This window comes from Leptidea sinapis, chromosome 28, assembly GCF_905404315.1.
Source record: "Leptidea sinapis chromosome 28, ilLepSina1.1, whole genome shotgun sequence".
Classification (NCBI taxonomy): domain Eukaryota; kingdom Metazoa; phylum Arthropoda; class Insecta; order Lepidoptera; family Pieridae; genus Leptidea; species Leptidea sinapis.
In genome coordinates this window covers 8,560,150-8,582,186 of record NC_066292.1, presented here as the reverse complement: position 1 = coordinate 8,582,186, position 22,037 = coordinate 8,560,150, and the positions used below count along the sequence as shown (strand labels likewise).

The 22,037-nt window shown below is 34.6% G+C and overlaps 2 protein-coding genes across 2 annotated transcripts in view; both read left to right on the top strand.

Moving 5' to 3' along the window:
- The window catches only part of LOC126972962 (uncharacterized), a 284,567-nt gene that overhangs the window by 231,761 nt on the left and 30,769 nt on the right, over positions 1-22,037 (top strand). The window lies entirely within an intron of this gene.
- Positions 2,356-21,332, top strand: LOC126972975 (armadillo repeat-containing protein 6 homolog). The gene is made up of 9 exons (XM_050820083.1): positions 2,356-2,609; positions 4,261-4,401; positions 5,304-5,518; positions 6,299-6,455; positions 7,406-7,541; positions 8,822-8,987; positions 11,749-11,842; positions 15,349-15,498; positions 17,372-21,332. Exons 1-9 carry the CDS (start codon positions 2,493-2,495, stop codon positions 17,585-17,587), a joined length of 1,392 nt encoding a protein of 463 aa, XP_050676040.1. The 5' UTR covers positions 2,356-2,492; the 3' UTR covers positions 17,588-21,332.

Here is a 22,037-nt window from a genome sequence, read left to right as displayed (position 1 = left end):
TATTATGTACATAAGACGATTGAACCTTATTTTGGGGCCAAATATAGTAAACCTACAGTATGCAGATGACTTAGTCGTCTATGTATCGGGAGTTGATCTGATTAATTTAGCCGCTACTATTAATAAAGCACATGTAAATTTATATCAATACTTTTCTTATCTTAATTTAAATGTAAATCCAACCAAATCAAAAGTCTTTGTGATTGGTCGTAAACGCATCATATTGCCTCCCATTTTATACAATGGCATTCCACTGCCTATTTCATGTGACATAAAATTTCTAGGTGTAACATTTACTCCAAAACTTTCTTGGAAAAAATATACAGATAGTGTTATAATTAAAGCGAATAAAGCTTATAATGTATTAAAATCTTTGTGTGCAACGTCGTGGGGAGCGGACCCTAAAATATTGTTAATTTTGTATAAATCGCTTATTCGTAGTCATTTTGAATATGGCTTTCATTGTTTCGCCGCAGACAGCAAAATTGTTAATAGTCTGGATAAAATACAAAATAAATGTATGCGTACAATATTGGGTGCACTTAAAACTAGCCCAATAGCTGCTATGCAAATCGAGGCCAACCTTCCTCCTTTGTGTATTAGATTTAGTTATCTTAAAGAAAGATTTATTTTAAAGCTCTATAGCTTGCCGACGAACAATCTTCTTAAGAATCTTATTGCTTATCAATCGTCTTCATTTCCGAGACAGTTGTTTATCTTGCAAGATTTTTCTTCATTTTTTAAATTCCTACAAGATTTAAATATTCATCGGAATAATGATATACTTCCCTGCCATGCAGGTTCTTTTCGATGTAAATATTCTGCAATTAATGTTGTAATAGATCCAAATTTAACTTCAAAAGAGGAGGTTCATGTATTATTGTCAGAATGGTCTAATTGTAAATTTGTTTATACGGATGGCGCAAAAAACAATAATAATGTTTCTTTTGCAATCTACCTTCCTGAAATTAGGAAGGGTATTGGCTTTAAGATTAATAGATATGCCAGTATTTTTACTGCTGAAGCCGTCGCTATTCTTTTTGCTTTAAAGCATATTAAGAAACAAAATCAACTTAATAAGAAGTGGGTAATAGTTAGTGATAGTATGAGTGTGTTAAAAAGTTTGTCAAATAACAAAATGAGTACTAACATCAATTACATCATTTTTGCTATAAAGGAATTGTGGTTCGAACTATGTTTAATCGATATTAAAGTGGATTTCGTTTGGGTCCCGTCCCATATCGGAGTAGCAGGAAACGAAAGCGCTGATTTTCTAGCTAGAACTATCATTAATATATCCGATCTATCCCTATATCCTGATTGCAAAGATCTAGACATTAACATACCATATACAGATATAATAAGTAATCTAAAACAGCGTATGACTCTTCTTTGGGGAAGATATTGGTACAATTGTACAGAAGTTGAAAATAAGGCTCATTCGTATACTTTGTTAGATAATCCCGTTAATAGCACACCCTGGTTTTGTAAGTTTAAAAATAACGCTCACAGAAAGTTCTATACTACAATAACACGAATGCGTATTGGTCACTATCGATTGAATTTTCATCTTCATCGCAAAAAAATTGTCTCCTCTCCTTTTTGTGACCATTGTAATAAGCAACAAGATCAGTCTCTGGATCACATCTTTTTTGATTGTTCGTCCTTTGGCATACAGCGCCTTGTGCTGATGGATGAGCTACTGGAAATATATGGTGCACCCAATATAATCCCGCTCTCAGTAATAGATCTATTAAAGGACACATCAACTTATATGTCCTTGTATAAATTTGTATGTAGTACTGTAAATACATTGTAATTTGTAGATACATACGTTGTAAATTTGTTTATAATTATGTAAATACGTTATAACTTGTACATATACAACTAGTAATAGCATAGCGCAATTCGCGAACTGAACAGATAATGTAAATAGGTAGGTATTATTCTAAAAAGTTATGCAAATTACACTGGATTTGACTTTAAGAAAAGGGGAAAATTATTAGAGACTATATTACTGGATTTGGACTTACTAAAAGGAAAATATGGAAAATATTCTTTAGAGAATTATACATTAACGGAAACGGTAAAATATGATGACTTTAAGACTGGATTGGATTTGATGAAAGAAACTACTATAAATATTCGCTATCGAATATACATAATTGGAAAAGGAAAATGGAAATAATGTAAGATGAAATGAGAAAACTGGATTGGACTTTTTGTAAAACAAAATAGTGAAAATAATAAATACCAAAGAAATGAAAATACTAACGACAAGGCAGTAAGGCCCCTGGCTATAGCCTGTTCGAAAGAACGAATTAATATAAAAAAAAAAAAAAAAAATCAAAACATGTCAGATTGAGTCTTGATATGAGATGAGATTCAAATTTTAAAAATTTAAATGCAGCTGGTTGATCAATAATACAATTTTACCGATTTCTGAGTTAAACTACATTAAAGTTACATTTAAACTAAAGGAAAAGTTAAAAATGGTTCGCGTAATAAGCCAGGAGACATATGATGAGGTGGTTAAAGAAAATATGGATGAGTTAGATATGACTCCAGAGGAAGCAATAAAAGAAGCTATAGCCCAATTTGAAGCGCAGGTATACATTGATGAGCTCGGTTAGTTATACGAAAATTAAATTCACGAAAAAAATTGGATTTGACTAGTATTCTTAGAGTTGGGATCCCTCACAAATTTTAAATAAAACTAACAACTTCCCCAAGAATTTCTCAAGTTTCATGTTAAAAATGTACTTCTAAGTATTATTATTGTTCTGTGTTGGTATACCTAATATCCTATGTTATTTCCATTCCACAAATAATTAATATTATTGATAAGTATTTGAAAATCAAATAATTTCTCCAGAGATTTTTTGCTTCTCAAAGGAATCACTTATACATAATTACACACTTAATTGCTGCACAAAGGGGATGTTAATATATCATTGTATTTGTTTTATGTGATCAAAATAAGTCAGTAATCTCAACCATCATGTCCACGAACATACTTACACAAACAATGAATTCAAGCTTTAAAGGTTGATGTATCCAATAATTTATATTTATTTTTCATAACTTTCTATGAAATATTTGGTATTTAAAACCCTTTTTAGCTTTGATCATGATTGGATGCACCTAATTTTGTTATGTAAGTATATTAAAGCTATTGTAAAATACTCATTGGTTTAAGAGTGGCTGTTGACTTTTCTTTATGTTTTTCTCACAAGCTCCACTTTTCCCAAACATATGGTAAATTCATTAGTTCAAAACTAAAGTAAATATTTATAATGATGCCTAATTTTTTTTGAGCCATTTGTTTGAGCCATTCTGAACAATGTATAATACACTTTCAATAATGGGTGTATTATATCTGTTATCTTTGAATATTACTTTCTTGCATATACAGTAGAACTTCTGTAAAGTCTTGCCCTTATTTGGTTAACAAAAGCAAGCGAAGGCCTTGTGACACTCTTCCTCTTTAGTTTTTTATCTTCCATTTACCCTTCTTTTCTAAGCAAATAATATTTGGCTTGTAACTTTGGATAGATTATATATTTACTGAAAATGCTTGTTAGAAATCACAGGTTACTTCAATTAACAGAGTGTTTAGATCTTCAGTTATTTAGGTTTTAGGGGCTAAATTAAACTCAAATATTTTTATTCAAAAAAGGATTTTAAATCCCTTATTGAATATCAAAAATTCCACCCATTTGAATTAGTATGCCTCAGACTTGAGAAGAAACTCAGCAGGCTTTTTTTTCTTAATTTCGTTATAATATAATATTTAGTATTGTATGATAAAATTTATAATTAAATAGCTTGAGGGTGTTAGCTCCATTCCCAGTTTGTGGTATCATTAAGAAAATCATTTATGTTTTAGTAATCTTTACCACACAATAGCTTTAACTAACAATTTGTTTGAATTTGGTTACTAATACATTTGTTTTGTACATTTTCTGGGATCATGTTGTAAAAGTTTATACATCACCCATTAAAAGACTTACTAACTCAACTTAACCAAGTAGTAGGCATAATAAGTTTATGTTTTTCCTCATGTTGACTTTGTGATTGTCACAGTTTCTAGCAAATGTGTACACTAAGAACATTGTAAGGAATATATTGAGATGCAACAACCAAAATTTATTTTCTTAAAATTTTTCTCTGATTGATTCTTCATCTAGACAATGTACCGTTTGTGTGAGTGGCAACTTAACCTGTGGAAATCTAAGTTAATTATTATTATTCTGGCAGGGTGTAGATCTGTCAAACATTATGAAAGATTTGGCATTGGGTTCTGGAGATGATCACCTAATAAGTGTAATTGTTTGTAAATTGAAGGAGTCAATCAAAGTGGATCAAGATGAAGCTCTTAATCATCTTGATATTTTTATTGTAAGTTGTTTCCTTAACTTAATATTGTATCTTTATATTAATTAATTAATTTAGTCCGAAATTTACCGTCAACCTTTCTGTTCCGGTTAACTCTGATCATGTGGTATGCCTCAGATCGATGTTATTTTGGCGCTCACTTAGAGTCCTGTGAATGTGTATTATTTATTTACTAATAATCAAACAGCTTTATATACCATTACAATAGACTTACAAATAATTTAAAAATATGCCAATTTAGGATTAAGAATAATAGTTACAAAACTTTAATAGGTATACATCAGCTGTTATTTAATGCTAATATTATTACATATGTTAATAATGATATTATTTAAGAGGTGTGTGTGAGTGTGTGTGTGTGTGTGTGTGTGTATAGTGTAGGTGAGCGAGGGTATAGGTGATTGAGTGTTTTCTTGTTTATGTTATACAATTTTATTTTCGTGTGTTTTAAGTATTGAGATTTCGTGTAAAAAGTGTTGCTTAGACGTTGCAAAAATGTCAGTACCTGCGTACTCGGTATTATATAAGTATGTTATACGTTTTTAAATATTGTTCTGGGCATAATTTGTAGTTACTTGGGGGACGTGAAACAAGGAAGTGTGACGGGTTCTGTAGTCCGGTACGCTTAGATATATAGATTCTAATAATTCAGAACAGTCTATAAGGTTATTCCATAACATATGGATATTATGCATGCCTATCATGTTTATTATGTTCTCGTAAGGTATTAAATCACATACCCAGTTGCTCAAGAGGCTACTAAGTATGTATGGGCTGTTAAAATTTTCCTAAGTCTCTATTCATTTTGAAATTTATGTTACTTCTATATTATATACCAATTTTGTGATTTCTTTCTTTTATATATTTTTGCTAGCTGTATATTATCTATATATTCCAATTTTCAGAATGAATGCAATAAAGACATTGCACATAGACTTAAAGCGGGAAAGGATGGCGCTTATAATGTCTTAATAGAACTGCTGGAATCTAAATATAAGGCATATACGACAGACTTGTGTAAAGATGAACAGGTCCTTGTAAAAGTAATAGATTCTGTTGTATCATTATTGAATGGGCAACCAGATCTCTTGGATCAGAATGGTGTACATTTAATAAAAAGGTAATAATATGTACATTTTCTTTTATTAGTAGATTATAGACCAGTTCCTGTGGCAGGGGTAGGCATACTGATTACAATAGCACTGCTTGTGGCCGCATTGTAAGGTGGGTACCTTACCTTTACTAAGGTATGGTAAGAGAAGTGATGGTGTATCCATGTGTCATGATTGTAAATGGTGCTGTCACCATCAAGTTGTTTTATATATCCATTAGTCACTGCTTGTTTTAGAGATTTCTTAACAGACCCAATATTGGCATATCATTGTCTTATCAACATCAACAGCATTAAGAGACTCTTTAGTTCTAACAGCATGCGGCTGTTCCAATGTTTTATTGTGCTCATCACATGATGTGTTAATATATTATTTATCATTAGTGTGATATACGACTGATACCTAAGCATTTGAAGTGTCTAAACGTAATTGTTATTCTGTTTTGTGTTGCGATTTAATATTGACCTGGAAAGCAAATGTGTATTGGCGGGAAATGATTGAAATTCATTTATTTCTGTTCAAATAATTTAAGTTTTTAAATTGTATCAATACTTATAATCTAGTTGTAGTATTTTAAAATATTCAATTTGTTGCTAAATGCTCAATTTTAATAGGAGTAATAAAATATTTAAATGAGACAGCTTTTCGTTATATGTTTCTCAGAATGTGTGTGGCGGTGATCATTTAACATCAGATGACCTCTACGCTCGTTTGCCCTCCTACATAAAAAAGGCCTAAGCCTAACTTGAACTTGAAACCTAATTTTCAACAGATGAATGGGTTTTCAGATTGCTAGACAATACCAACAATGCAGAAATACTAACGGCTACGCTACGATTAATAAATGTGTGTTGTTTGAAACACGAGAAGAATCGCCAGAATATATACAATACCAATATTATCGACAATTTGAAACACATACTCAGTGTAAAAGAAAACAAGAAGGTAGGGTTTTATATGCTATTATTCTATTCTTTCTAGTGGCTTCTGTGGAAGAAGCACCACTTCTCGCCAATGTCACGTTTCACTAGATAGTAGATAGTATATAAAATACTCGTGTCATGGTGTTAAACTTTGAACACCCCCGAAACGGCTTGACCGATTCTCATGAAATTTTGAGTGCATATTGGGTAGGTCTGAGATTTCGCGTCATCTATTTTTCATCCCCCTAAATGTTAAGGGTGGTCCACACGATTTTTTTTTTAATTTGTTTGATTATGAGTCAGCATTAAAAATACATACAACTTCAAATTTTCACCCATCTACGATCAACAGTTACTTTTGTATTGCGATTTTAATATCGGCAATACAACGTTTGCTGGGTCAGCTAGTTCTATGTATAAATTGACAAAGGCCAGCTTTGGAACTGTGTACAATTTTAATTCTGTATAAATTAAATGGATAACAATATAAGGTGGCGTAAAGGATTTTGTCTTCGCCTTTGTCTCTCATACGTATAGCGCCGATCTTCGTGAAGTGACCTTCAAAAAGAAACAATTTGTTATTTTTAAATAATTTACCTCACTCTGGGGATTAAATATACAAATTTCATACGTAGGTTCCGAAATTACGAACGTAAATAATATAAAATTTACGAACCTGTGCCCTAGGGCGAATCCAATTTCTAAAAATATTGAGCTGACCATCAACTGTATAGAAGATAGGTACTGTAACTAAAGCCACAGTGGAGAATTGAATAGCAAGATTTATAATAGAGTAGACAGCCGACGGTTGGCTCAGCGATAATAGGCACTAGTTGGGTTTTAAGAGCGTTGAAAGTGTAACATCCAGATCCCGGGTTCGAATCCCGTATTGTCCCCAAAATTTAAATTCACTCAATAAGCCGCATCTACCAGTTAATGTTACAACATTGAATAATGGACGCTTGTTTCCAGTTGCTCGGCGAATGTCTTCAAGTAGTGCGCCGTCTCTGTCTAGACGACGATGTGCGCATCGAGTTCGGCAAAGCGCACGAACACGCCCGAGAGCTTGGCAGCCATTTGCTGGAGCAACTTACGATATTATTACAAGGTACATACGAAATGTTATAAACGATTCTTAACGTGACAATGCCTTTTAAACCAATGCTAGCTTCTGTTCTGTATAACTGGTCTGATGCTTCTCACTATCAATTTCAACCATGTTTTTATGGAAGAGGGGGACAAACGAGCGTACGGGTCACCTGATGTATAGCGATCACCGCCGCTCACATTATCTTACAATACCAGAGGAATAATAGGAGCATTATCAAAGCGATTTACTGTTACTCCATATGTTATGGAATAACCTTATAGACTGTTCGGAATTATTAGAATCTATATATCTAAGCGTACCGGACTACAGAACCCGTCACACTGCCTTGTTTCACGTAACTAGTAACTACAAATTATGCCCAGAACAATATTTTAAAACGTATAACATACTTATATAATACTGAGTACGCAGGTACTGTCATTTTTGCGACGTCCAAGCAAGAAATCTCAATACTTAAAACACACGAAAATAAAATTGTATAACATAAACACGAAAACACTCAATCACCTACACCCTCACTTACCTACACTATACACACACACACACACACCTCTTAAATAATATTATTATTAACGTATGTAATAATATTATCATAAAATAACAGATGTATACCTATTAAACTTTTGTAACTATTATTCTTAATCCTAAATTGGCATATTTGTAAAATTATTTGTAAGTCTATTGTAATGGTATATAAAGCTGTTGGATTATTAGTAAATAAATAAAATAAAATAAATTATCGGCCTTTTAGAATGTGTTACGCGCTGTTTTTGAAGGTACCCATGTCGTATCGTCCTTGAAACACCGCACAAAGAAGTTAATTCCACAGCTTGGTGGTATGTGGAAGAACCTAGTTCCTAGAAAACTGCACTGTAGAGGAAAGCCAGACATCCAGACGGTGGGGTTGATATCCTAATTTGACTATGATTATTTCCCATTTGACAGCTCGAATCATCGTTGATCCAGGAGTTTGTGAACGGCTCGATCACTTGGCGGCTTGTACAATGTGTGATGATTGATGATGCCTGCTGCCCACTTCGCACCACGAACTAAAATATCATCCTCACCATCTTTGTGTGCAGGGCTCTTCCACCGTCAGTTGACACGTAGACACGTAGACTTTTTTCCACATACAACCAAACTGGAGAAAAGACTTCAATTTGTGGCGAGTGAACACTCGTGTGATTCCTCTGGTGTTGCAAAAGAATGTGGGCGGTGGTGATCCCATCATGTGACTTGCATGCTGCATATAATGCTACAAATTATAAATGTTGCAGAAAATACAAAACCGCCGTTAGTTTCGGAATTGATGCTCACGATGGCAACACTGCTGGTACGGAACGAGCTGTGCGCTAAGGTGGCGGAGGCTGACAATGGTGTGTTGTTCACTGTGCTTGCAGACAACTTCGATAATGTCGGTGTAGTGCAGCAAGCCAATAAGTTGTAAGTATACGGGCTAATGGCAGTAGTCTATTCTAACCCTCCCCAGTTGGATCTATTTAATGAATGTAAAGTTCGATGAAAGTAAGAAGACAGTGGGACCCTGCAGGAGATGCAGGAGATGAATAAGAAGTGCCCCAAAATGGCGGTCTTAACCATTTACACAAATAATATTATATTACATTTTTCAACAATTTATTAGAATATATAGAATAGGACAGAAATCTGGATACAATCACTTTTGATACCAGATACAATTTTTAATTAATTTAGATTGCGGAGTCCTATAAGGTAATTATCGTTTTACAGTTTATATTTGAAATTATCGTTATGGTTATTATAAAGTTAGTGTATAAAAATTTCATCATTACTCTAAAATCCACACAACTTTTCAGCTGATTGAAAATGAGATCTCAAGAATAAACATCTCTCGTTATCAATGTGTAAGGTATTTTTCTTAACAATTATTTCATTTTCAATTTTTGATCTTTCGTGAATCAAATCTGCTCTCACTTTCTCCGTCTCTAAAGAACGCCGCTGCAGTAAACTCATACTGTCATTCAAATCCCTGACCTCTTCGATTAGACCTATCAAAGAACCCTCCCTGCAATTTTCGACGTCTGGCCTGCAACTCTTAACATTCAATCTCGTCTGCGCTACTTGTAATCTCTGAGAAACTTTTAACATTTCATCATGTAAGGTTTCCAGAATATTCTCAGTTTCGACGATTTTCGATAACGTTAACTTCAACTGATTTTCCAGTTGGATTCTCACTTGATCCGTGCGAGCGATTCTCTCACTTAACGCCTTGTTAACAGCTATATCTTGAGTACGCAAATCTCTGGCAGAATTCATTAGGGCGGCGTCAACTTTTGCTCTCAGTGCTTTAGAGTTTTCTATAGCTGATTTAAATTGTTCTAGCCTATTAACAGTATTTTGTTCCCATGATTGCACATCAGACTGACCCTCGGACAGTCTAGTCGCACCAGCCGAATCCCTTACGTTGAAAGATTTGGTTTGCAACTCAGAATTTCTAGTTTCGTATTTAAAAGACAAATATTTGTTGCTCCAATCTCTTTCCATAGAATTCTTTGCAGAAATATTCATTTTCATCTGACTCTCGATATCTCTTAACATATCTTGATGAAGCTTCTTGACATTTGTAACCAAAGCTGATTCATTAAAAAGCTCGTGTTGTGGTTCGTCGTACACTGTATCGGATTGCATTCTGTTTCGTCTTAAATTAAGACATTCTTCAGTTATATATGCTGGAACATTAAGAATATCCATTGCGTTTTTTAACTGCTGCCTCAAGCCTTCCAACAAATTTATTTCTTCTTCTAAATCTCTTATGGCGCGTTCAAGCTCTGATTTCCAATAATTGATATGTCTTGCTCTATGGTTGAGCTGTTCTGTGGTGTCTTTGAAATCGTTACATGAAATTTGATTTACTTTGACAATGCAGTTTTTACTAATTGAGGTGCTTTCATCGGTTAACCCTATTATGTCACCTTTAAGAACATCACTATTGTGCTGTTGCCAGTTCTGAAGCGTGGTTAACGCAAAGGTTTTTTCGCCAAATGATAAATGATCCCCATATTTCGACGACATTTTGATGAAAGTTGTTAGGTATTCGTTATTACAAGTGTCACTTAGCAACCGCGATAAATAAGTATTGATGAAACTTGTCTTTCACTTACAAATGAGATTATTATTGATTCATGCACCCAACGCATATTGCTTAGATGTCTGTTGTCTTAAACACTTAGGTAGAGTAAAATAATTAATCAAAATAAATAGACAAACTTACTTAAAAATAGTCTTCTACTTGTTGAATCAATTTCCCATTGTACTGTTTTCGGATTTGATACCAGCTTTCGTGTTTCGTTTTTTTTTTCGTGTTTGACCTTTAGGGCACGCGCTCATTTAGAGAAAAATTAACAAAATTAACTATTGTCCGTCTACATATTCTTGATAATGTAGGTAATGTCTGTTCAAAGGCACATAAGCGAACTTTCTAAAATCTATGACTATTATAATATTAACATCATCATCTATGAACCTCCCATACCTAACCTAGATTTAGTTGTCTGTGACACCAAAACAACTGTGCTTTTTTGCCGACGATAAAGTATTGTAAACTTTTCTAGGCCATAGAGTATAAACTTTTTCAAGGACTCAACATAGTATGTACTGATATGACTGATCGTGTTCATGCTGCTGACATTGATATAGTGTTTGCTCTGCAAAAGAGAGCTGTTCATGCTATATATCAGCTTGGTTATAGACAGTCTCTCAAAGAAAAATTTTAAGAAATAAAAATCATGACTGTTCATTGTCAGTATCTTTATGAAAATTTTATAATACGTTCACAAAAATCGTCACCTTTTTGCTTTTAATAGTGATATTCATTATTATAACACTAGAAATAAGGGATTGCTTGTAATTAATTCTAGTAGGCTTCATAAGATACATAATAGCTTTAAGGGCAAATGTATACACTTCTACTAATAAAGTCCCAGCCACTGTTCAGGCATTATGCAGATTATGATTATTTTATAGTGATAGAAATGACTGTACAATATTGTATATTTTTATTGAAATGAGTGCAAAAAAATAATGCTAGGAGAGTTTCTTGCGCCGTTGCTTCTCTCCTTACGTTTCTGACGCGGTAGTAGTGTCTAGTATATTAGAAATGACATCAAAAATAATTGTAAAGGAATAAATTTTGAGAAAATAAATGCCTTTTATGCCTTTTTACCAGGATAGCAGCACTGGCAGGAAATGATGATGTGAAGCGACAGTTGGTGAAGAGTGGCATCGTGCCAGTCTCTGTGGCGCTCCTGTCTCGGCACTGTGTGAGTACATGTACAACCTAACGTCTTTGATTAACGCGTGTGTTACATATTTTATCTACACCCATGCTTTAAATCCTCTATTAAAGATTCTGAAACAGTTAGCTTTTTGCCAACATTAAAACACCCAATGTTCTAATAACCATTACATCATCCAAAAGAGTGTTGTAATGTTTTACTGGATTTCATTACAACACTCCTATTTTTTTTTTCATTCCCTTCATGCTCAAAGAGTTTTAACAGACAGCCACATTCTTATTCCTCGTTGCGTGGCATCTGTATGACTTTCAAAAAAATAACATTTTGGTTTACACGCGTTCCACACCACCAGAACGTCGCGCGCCGTAAAACAAAGTAGGTTATTCGAATCCCCGCCATTTTTCTTCGATATTTTTATTGTTTTGTTCACAAAAAATGAGCGATTAATTTCCAAAAGAATATAATATTCAAGTTAAGTTTAATTATTGCACTATACAAAATGTAAATTACTTCTAAAATAAATAATTCTTTTATTAATACTTAGTTGATTTGTATATAATCAATAATGGATGATATTAGGTTACTACTAGGACTGGCTGTTTTAATGTTAGCAGTAAGCTAACTGTTTCAGAATCTTTTAGAGGATTCATATTCTGGGTGTAGATAAAGTCTTGTATGCAACTGTTGATAATTAGGTATTAAAACACTCATGTGATACTATTATCACACTCGGCTTCACCTCGTGTGATAAATCCACATTTGTGTTTTAATACCCCTTATTACACAACAGTTGCATAAATAACTATTATTACATAAAATAAATTTTGAAGGATTAAAAGTTTTTATAGTAGAGTGTATATTTTACGCAAAAACCTAATGTTTTAAAAATACAGCTACAAGAACACCTGTTCTAATCCAATAAAAAGTATTTTATGTAAATAAATGTTAGGGGTGTAAGGACAGGACAGGCACCGGATGGCTTCGGTTCGATACCTTTATTGGCCGCTCTTGAAGGTCAATTTCGTAAGATACCTGTGAAGGTATTCAAAATATATGAAAATGGGCAACTCGCGCTGGCCAGCCTCGCTGTGTCCAGCCTTTGAAAGCGATTCACTCGATTGTACGAGACGTGCAGTGATTAATAGATTAACAAATGACGGCTATAATCTTGTAAGAAACGGAGATTGCCGAAATCCACCACGTTTTAAGCAACTGTTCGCTTTCAAACTTCGCCGGATTATACATCGTCGCCAATCGCCATACTGTAATTACTACTATTTTAAACTTATGTCAAATCACTGCACGTTTCATACAAAACTAAATTTAAATTATTACGTAGTATTTATAACCTCTTTGGCTGTGTAGCGTATTGTGTCAGCAGTAGTGGTAAATGTCACTACAAAATATGAATCATTTAGATGTGAGGATTGTATGGAGTGACATCACAAGGAAATTATCTAATTTAAAAATTTTGAGGTTTAGAAGGTTATCAACTGTAAAGTAGATTCTATTTATTCTATATCATGAGAACTAATCTTATAAAATACATTTAATATTTTATTAAATACGAACATTGAAATAATTACATATGCTTAGTACTAAAGATTTTATTGTATAAATTCAAAGTTGTAAGAATCCCTCGTTCTCAAAGCTGTAGATAAGAAAACTAGGAGATATTCAAGCATCGCGATCCCTTGCCGTCTTCATCCACTGCTAGTCAGTTATTTGTTTGATCATCGGATCACCCATAATGTTTGGTAATAAAAGGATACTTTGTCAGCCTTTTGTGGGTGAACATGCTTGTTAGATGATACCGTGACGTATAAGTGCACTGTAGAAGGCATAAAAGGCATTTATTTTCTCAAAATTGATTCCTTTAGATGTCATTTCTAATATACTAGACACTACTACCGCTTCGGAAACAAATGGCGCTCTGAGCTCGGCGCAAGAAACTCTCCCAGCATTTTTTTTGCGCTCTTTTTAATCAAATATACAATATTGTATTGCAATAAAATAATCGTAATCTAGTCCCAGGCTGAGTCACTTAGATATTCAGAGTAGTAGGACTTACGACAGAGCCATTTTTTAATAAAACATTTAAATTTATTTATAGAAAATGCCTCAACAGTGGCTTGGATTTTATGATAAAAGTGTATACATTTACCCTTAAAGCTTTTATGTATCTTATGAAGCCTACTAGAATTAGTTACAAGAAATCCCTTAGTTGTAGTGTTATAATAATGAAAATTGCCATTAAGAGCAAAAAGTTGACGATTTTAGTGAACGTATATTAAATTTTCATAAATGTACTGACAATGAACAGTCATAATATTTAGGTATTTCTTTAAATTATTCTTTGAGAGACTGTCTATAACCAAGCTGATATATAGCACGAACAGCTCTCTTTTGCAGAGCAAACACTATATCAATGTCAGCAGCATGACCCCATACTAAAATACCGTACGTGATAATGCTGTGAAAATAAGTGAAGTGAACTAATCTAGCGGTCGCGGTTGATGCCTTAGGCTAGGGTTACTATAGATGCGAGTTCTGACGAAAATTTGTTCTGACGAGTACGTCCGAAATCCTCGTCAGGACAAGGCGTTTACACTGTGCGCGTTTTCTGTTATTCTGATACTCAGATCGTTTCTGCCGTCCAGCGAAGATGGACGAATTTGATGAATTTGATTTGGCATCGATAAAGAAGGTCTTACTTCCGTTGATATTCCCGATGTGGACTTTGAGTTGACACAATGTGCCAGTTTCATGGAGATATAATGACTACGGAAGAAGCGCGAATGAGACTAGAGAAACCTTGAAAAATTATTTTGTTAGTCCAGTAGGTGAAATTCCGTTTCAATACAACCTACTGTAATAATCTATAGCTCTACAAGTCATGTTCGTGATGGATAAAATGTAAACATTAATTCTCATTGCTCATGTACCTAATTAATGTAAGCCCCACATCAAAATAAAAAATTGTACTTACTGCTAGTGTCGAGTCCTGTAGCAACTTTCTCCCACTTTTGCCGAGAAATATCTCTCTTCTGATAATTTTTGTCTCTCATATCCCACAAACACCTGTTCTCATACACGAGACTGATGAATTTATCGTTATCCATGGTGGAAACCAAATCACTCGAAATTCGCAGACGCAGGTCGTGCAAAAAAATCAAACTCGTTTGAACGCTCGAGTGGTTCTGACGACGTCGTGCATATTCTGACGCGTTTTTTTCTTTTGACGAATCCGTTAGAACTCGTCAGAACAAATTTCCGTCAGAACTCGCATCCATAGTAACCCTAGCCTAACCTGGAAATTTTCTAGCAGCGCGATCGTTGCCCCTTGCTGTCTCCATCCACTGCTCGTCAGGCATTTGTTTGATCATCGGACCACCCATTGAAACAATTATGTTTGATAATAATAAGATACGTCGTCAGCCTTTTGTGGGTGAACCAGCTTGTTAGATGAAACCGTGACGTATTAACGCACTGTAGAAGACTATCCCATATCCAACTGGTGAATGTTTCAGAGTAATCCAACAGCGACGGCGCTATCATTGAAGTGTATTGCCGCGCTCACGTTGAGAGAACCGAGCCACAGTGTGCAGTTCGTGGAGAACGGCGTCGCGGAGGCAATAGTGCACTGTCTTAAAGTACATCAGCATAATGCAACTGTCCAGGTAACCAGTCCTTTGCACAGGATGCCAACTAGATGCGTACCACATCTGCGCCTATTTCAGCCTTGAAGCAGTAATGTGTAAGCATTACTGTGTTTCGGTCTGTAGGGCGCCGTAGCTAGTGAAATTACTGGGCAAATGAGACTTAACATCTTAATATGGTCGTTTGTTTCCGAGTCATGGATGTTTAAATGTATTTATGTATGTTTATATGAATTTATGTATGTTTAAGTAAGTATATTGTATTAAATATATCATTGTCTTGTAACCTATAACACAGGCTTATATATGCTTAACTTGGGGCAAGATAATTTGTGTAAAAAGTGTGTCAATATTATTATTATTATTATTATTATATTATGTCTCTCTTTTTGGGTGTTTCAAGAATCTTGAGCGGCACTGCATTGTAACGGGTAGGGCGTATCAATTATCATCAGCAAAACGTCCTGCTCGTCTCGTCCCTTATTTTCATAAAAAAAAACATCCTATACTACCTAAATTATAACAGTGTAATTAAGTAAATTAACTAGGTATTAACTTTTATTACACTATTTTATAATCTTTTAATATTTACCAGTGGGAGGCTCCTTTGCACAGGATGCCGGCTAGATTATGGGTACCAACCACAACGGCGCCTATTTCTACCGTGGAGCAGTAATGTGTAAGCATTACTGTGTTTCGGTCGGGGCGCCGTACCTAGTGAAATTACTAGACAAATGAGACTTAACATCTAATGTCTCTCTTTTTGGGTGTTTCAAGAATCTTGAGCGGCACTGCATTGTAACGGGTAGGGCGTATCAATTATCATCAGCTTAACGTCCTGCTCGTCTCGTCCCTTATTTTCATAAAAAATAAAACATCATATATTACCTAAATTATAACGGTGTAATTAAGTAAATTAACTTGGTAAGTATTAACTTTCATTACACTATTTTACAATCTTTTAATATTTACCAGTGGGAGGCTCCTTTGCACAGGATGCCGGCTAGATTATGGGTACCAACCACAACGGCGCATACTTCTACCGTGGAGCAGTAATGTGTAAGCTTTATTGTATTTCGGTCTGAAGGGCGCTGTAGCTAGTGAAATTACTGGACAAATGAGACTTAACATCTTATGTCTCGAGGTGACGAGCGCTATTGTATTAGCGCTTAGACTGTTTGTGTTCTTTAAGAATCCCAAGCTGCACTGCATTGTAATGGGCAGGGCGTATCAAATACCATCAACTGTTCTATTTGTTTTGACTTGACCGACAATCACGTCACGAAGATATCTGTCCTGACCCGCGAGGATCTTAAATAACTATTGCGCCTTTAGCACTTCGAAAACAATATTTTTTATTCGTATATTTAATTATATATCGACAAATAGTTCTTTTCTGTCTGACAATTATTGTATCGGGTCTTGTAAACAAGACCCAAGACGCGGAACGTTACTTAATTTTATCTTTTAAAAACATCGTATTCGTTAATATAACATGAGCTATACGCCAGTGACAGTCCCATCTAAATCTGTTCACCCATTTGGATTACCCATATAGACCATAATATAGGTCCCGGGATCGAATCCCTGTAGGTGCAAACATTTATAATATGATGAATGTGGATGTTTATTTCCGAGTCATGGATGTTTATAAGTATTTATGTATGTTTAAGTAAGTATATTGTATTAAATCAATCGTTGTCTCGTACCCATAATAGTACAAGGCTATGCCTGGTTTGGGGCAAGATAATTAGAGGCAGATGAACAGACAAAAAAAATAGTCCTAGATAAGCTTAAATGTAGTAATACCGGTTATTTTCGAATTACTAAAGGACACTATAATCTCTTTAATAAGTGTATCTATAATAATAACTAATCATAGACATATTTACAGAAAAACGGTTGCTGGGCAGTCCGTAACATAGTAGCCCGCTGTCGAGATCTGAATGCAAAGTTCCTTGAGTTAGGAATAGAAGCCGTATTGACTAAGACGTTGGAGCTATTTTCATCTGAATTCGGTTTCGATATCAAATCGGCTTTGCGAGATTTGGAATGTGATGTGAAGTTAGATGAGCAATGGACTGGGAAGGGAGTGGAGATAGATCAATAGTAGACAAAGGTAACGTGAGCCCGACTGTGACAAGAATCGAACAAACATCGCACGATATTATCTCTGTATTTTATTAAAATTCTGGGAGAATGTCTTGTGCACTTAATTATTTATATTAGATTGATTTGTCTGTATGTATGTATATATGTAATTGAATTTTAATCTACTTCCAAACGTCAGATTAATTTGAAACTTGGCACAATTTTAATTTATTTGGTCTTGTATCCAAACCAAGATCACCAGGATAGTAATAAAATACGCCTAACAAACGATATAACCAGGAGTCACTGTTTTGACTCTAATAAGCGAAACAGCAAACTGACCTAAATATTTAAATTTCATGAATAAATATCCGAAGTGTTAAAATTCTGCAAACACGGCCTACAGTTGGGGGTATAATGGGTCCTTCAACGAAGAATACCAAACTTGACTCAACGATCGTGTTAAGTATATTATAAATAAATCAAATATGTGGTGGTGTAGCCCATGTTCCACCGGAGTTGATATTCATTTGCCGCGCGAGGCAATTCTTCTTTTCAATCGTTCACTCTTGTCAGAGTGGTCGTGGTTGCCAAGATGACGCAACATTAGTCGCCGTTGGTCTCCACAGTTATGGGTCGCACTGCCTCCCTCGCGATGCTCCTCCACTTTAGACGGTTTGCAGCATTGCGGGAGCACTCCACAACAGGTGTCTGGGTCACTGTTTTGATAAGGTCCGTCCATCGTGTGGGTGAGCGTCCTGTCGCTCTTTTCCCCTCCACCTTCCCCTGCACTATCAACCGCTCAATCGATCCTTCATTTCTGGAGATGTGACCAAAGAACTACAGAATTCGTAGTTGCACAGTCGACGATAGCCTTTCTTTTATCTTCAGTTCTTTTAAGATGGAATTGTTGGTTCGGAAAGCAGCCCAAGGGATCTTCAGGAGTCGTCTCCAACACCACATCTCTATGGCATCAATTTTGCGGCGGTCTTGAAGTCTAGGGGACCAGCTTTCAGCCCCGCGAGGCAATATGTTGATATAAATTATGTAGAACGCGATTGCCGCGCGTGGAAGTATATCCAGCTTGAACAGCTATTCGCAACTAGACAGACCGGTTCATTATTGTAAACCAAATTAGCAGTAAATATGAAATTTCTGGCATCTGGATACTAGCCTGCAATGCCTTTTTCGAGTATGGAAACAGGCAATTTCATTGTCAATTGTCTATGTCGTAACATAGACAATTATTCGCCGCGCGAGCTAACTCACCAAAACCACAACCGTCCCAACTACGCGCGAGCGAACGATACCTGAAGCTCCTTTATTTAAGCGTTCTCAAAAACTTAGCCGCGCGTAATTTGGACGCACCTTGAAACCCCACTGAAACCAATTTGATACTTGTTTTGCCTCTACACGAGGCATTCTTAGGAGCTATTGCCTCGCCGAACTCGAAAAAATTACTGTATTCTGTATAACCAGAAAAATACATTACAAAAAAACGTGACAAGACTATAATACGTCATTGTAAAATATAGCTTACAATTCTTAAACATATTGCAGATGTTATAATTAATGTCGATTTAAAAATATTAAGGGGCTGTTTCACACTGTCCAAGTAAAGTAACAGATTTTCATACGCTAGATAAATTAATTTCTTTATAAAAGTTCCACATAAAACAGATTACGTTTCCCAATCACTTCACCGCGGTATTTATTTACTAGATGACTTCTCTGGAAATTTGGTCAGGCAATCTCGCACTCAATAGTTCCGTTTGACGAAGTAAAATATTAAAAAAAAACTGTTTCTTATACGAAATAACGTAACATAAGCTTAATGGCTTTTAATGATAATATTATTTAATATTGTACAGTTTTCTATTTGCTTAAATTCTCTGAATAGCACTTCTACCATTATTATCACAATAAAATCAATCATCTTTTTCGTATAACGAAATTTGAGAGTGTCAACTAATCAATTGTCATGAGCCTTTCATAACTGTCCAAAGGTCATAATATAAACAAACCATGTACCAAACATTATAGTAGAGGAGCCCAAGTGGGGATTTTGGGATTTACTCGAGTGCGTCAGAATACAATAAGAGGGTTTAACTTGCACCTTGTGAAATATTCCCACCATACCTGAGCCCAGGCATATAGGTAGGGCTCATATAGGGTCGAACGTCTAGAGCAGCCGATCAGATTAGTAAAAAAATTGATCGTTAGAACAACTTCAGCGTATCAGATTGAGGTAAGGTAAGTTAATTATATTCAGTAACTGTACATTTAAATAATCTAACAATTTGAGCGTTACATAAGGATATCGCAAAGTCACAACGTTCCAAACCGAATATTTTAAACCAAGTAAGGTTATGGGAATTCCTCCACATAATTGTCAGATTATGGGTCAAGATGACAAGGACATTAAAATGAACTGTCTGTATTATAATATGACGCTCTTGAGTAGTTCATGGTCACTATTTTGTTTTGGCATTTTCAAAAATCGTTCATTAACTTTGGTCACGTCTATCTAGTCTTGAATATGAGCTACAATAGGGTTCATTTAAAATGTCGTCTCAATGACGCGCTATATAAGATTTTTTCTCCATGTTCTACCCCTTTGTATAACCATCCCCACCATGCAAACCTGCAGATTAATATTTTTCCCTTATCAGAAACACGTGGGACGCATACACTGTTATATCTGAAGCTATGAGTATTTCTATGTGACTGCTTTTACATGTGACAGGGTAAACATCATGTAAACCTATTTTTCTTTTTAGCATCTAATCCTCATAATCCAATAGGTTCCACGACGATCGAGTAAATCTCTATTTAGCTCTTGGCCTCCCCTACCATTATATAAATTGACATCATTTTGTCAAATGCTTTTCAGGCTATCCAGTACCCGGCAGATAACTATGATATCTTCTACTACATCTATCCTATAATTTAAGTGACGCTTACTGCTATATAACACGATTTATGTAATGTCAATCGCAAATGATGTGTTGATAAATAAGTAGCAAGTAGCCTATTCGTAACATTACTTGGACATTGTGAAGCAGCGTCTAAGGCTGGGTTGCATCAACTAACTTTAGCAATAACAAACATGTCAAAGTACTGGTTAAGCAAAAAATGTGTTGAACCATTTGAGAATTTTTAGATGACGTCATAACTTTAACTGTTAACCATTACCGTCCAATCTTCGCCGGTTAAAGCTATTGTTAATGTTAAATAGCGACCTGTCAAAAGTGTCGAATAAATATTCGATATTTAAAATTTGTCTTATCAAAAAAATACATACCTGCAGAATCGAGAAATGGGGTCTTGTACTATCATAATATGTCACTTTTTAACTTTAACAATGATGCCAAGGAATATGATGGTGCCACAAACTCCGCAATCTATGTTAAAGTCGTCAGCGCAACAGTTATAGTTTAATGCAACCCAGGCTGTGTCAAAGACATGATTCGGTACCTTAAAGGTCAAAAAAATTGAAACATTATTATTATTAAAACAATTTTTGTATGTAATGTATGTAATAATTAACTGGATAATTATTTTAACCCAATTTTTAGTATTATTTGATTAAAAGGCATTAATTTTAGATCAAATACCTAATTTAAAACAGATAATAAATAATCTATGTTTTCATTTTAACACTACTATGTGAGATTGGAATTTATCGAGATTGCAAATTTTTATTTTTTCACTTCTATTTATCTCGTAATACGTACGCGCTAATACTAATTATAATAAATTTATGTACTAAATTTTAATAAACATTGTACGCTTATATATGTCTATTTTATTTTTGATTTCCTGAGGTTTTTTGTTTTTTGAAGTTATAAGTACATCTTATGGCGGCGAAAGAATGGTGAATGGAAGAAGTGCGCGCGCATTTAGCGAATTTTCTTATTACAGCATGAAGTTAAACATTCGCTTAGGATTCTGTGAAGTGTGAAGTGATATTTATAAAAATGCTAGCTGACCCGACAGACGTTGATCTGTATATAATAAATAAAATAATGTTTTTTATATGAATTTGTCAATAATATATCATAACATCAAAAATTACTTCTTAAAATATGCACCCTGTTGACGTAATGAAATTGTTTCACAGCAGAACTGTCAAACCGTGCGTCAATAAATTCTCTCATAGAAATTATGTATGGACACATCAAAGAAAAAACAAATTTGTTGTTTTTATTTAATTTAGCAGCATTTTCCTATTCATTCACCTTTTAAACCTTCTCTGGACTTCCACAAACAATTCAAGAACAAAATTAGCCAAATCTGTCCAGCCGTTCTCGAGTTTTAGCGAGACTAACGAACAGCAATTCATTTTTATATATATAGATTTATTTAATATTATTAAAAATATTAATTCCGGCATTACTATATAAACAACAAGGGTTGTGTACCTATATATAAAATAAAAAATAAGTAAACTAGTGTGGATAGACATT

Excerpts from the sequence above, each read along its gene's own strand:
- LOC126972975 (XM_050820083.1), top strand. The coding sequence starts at position 2,493 with ATGGTTCGCGTAATAAGCCAGGAGACATATGATGAGGTGGTTAAAGAA. Across the intron at positions 2,610-4,260 it reads TAGCCCAATTTGAAGCGCAG|GGTGTAGATCTGTCAAACAT; the intron begins GTATACATTGAT and ends TTATTCTGGCAG. Across the intron at positions 7,542-8,821 it reads ACTTACGATATTATTACAAG|AAAATACAAAACCGCCGTTA; the intron begins GTACATACGAAA and ends TAAATGTTGCAG.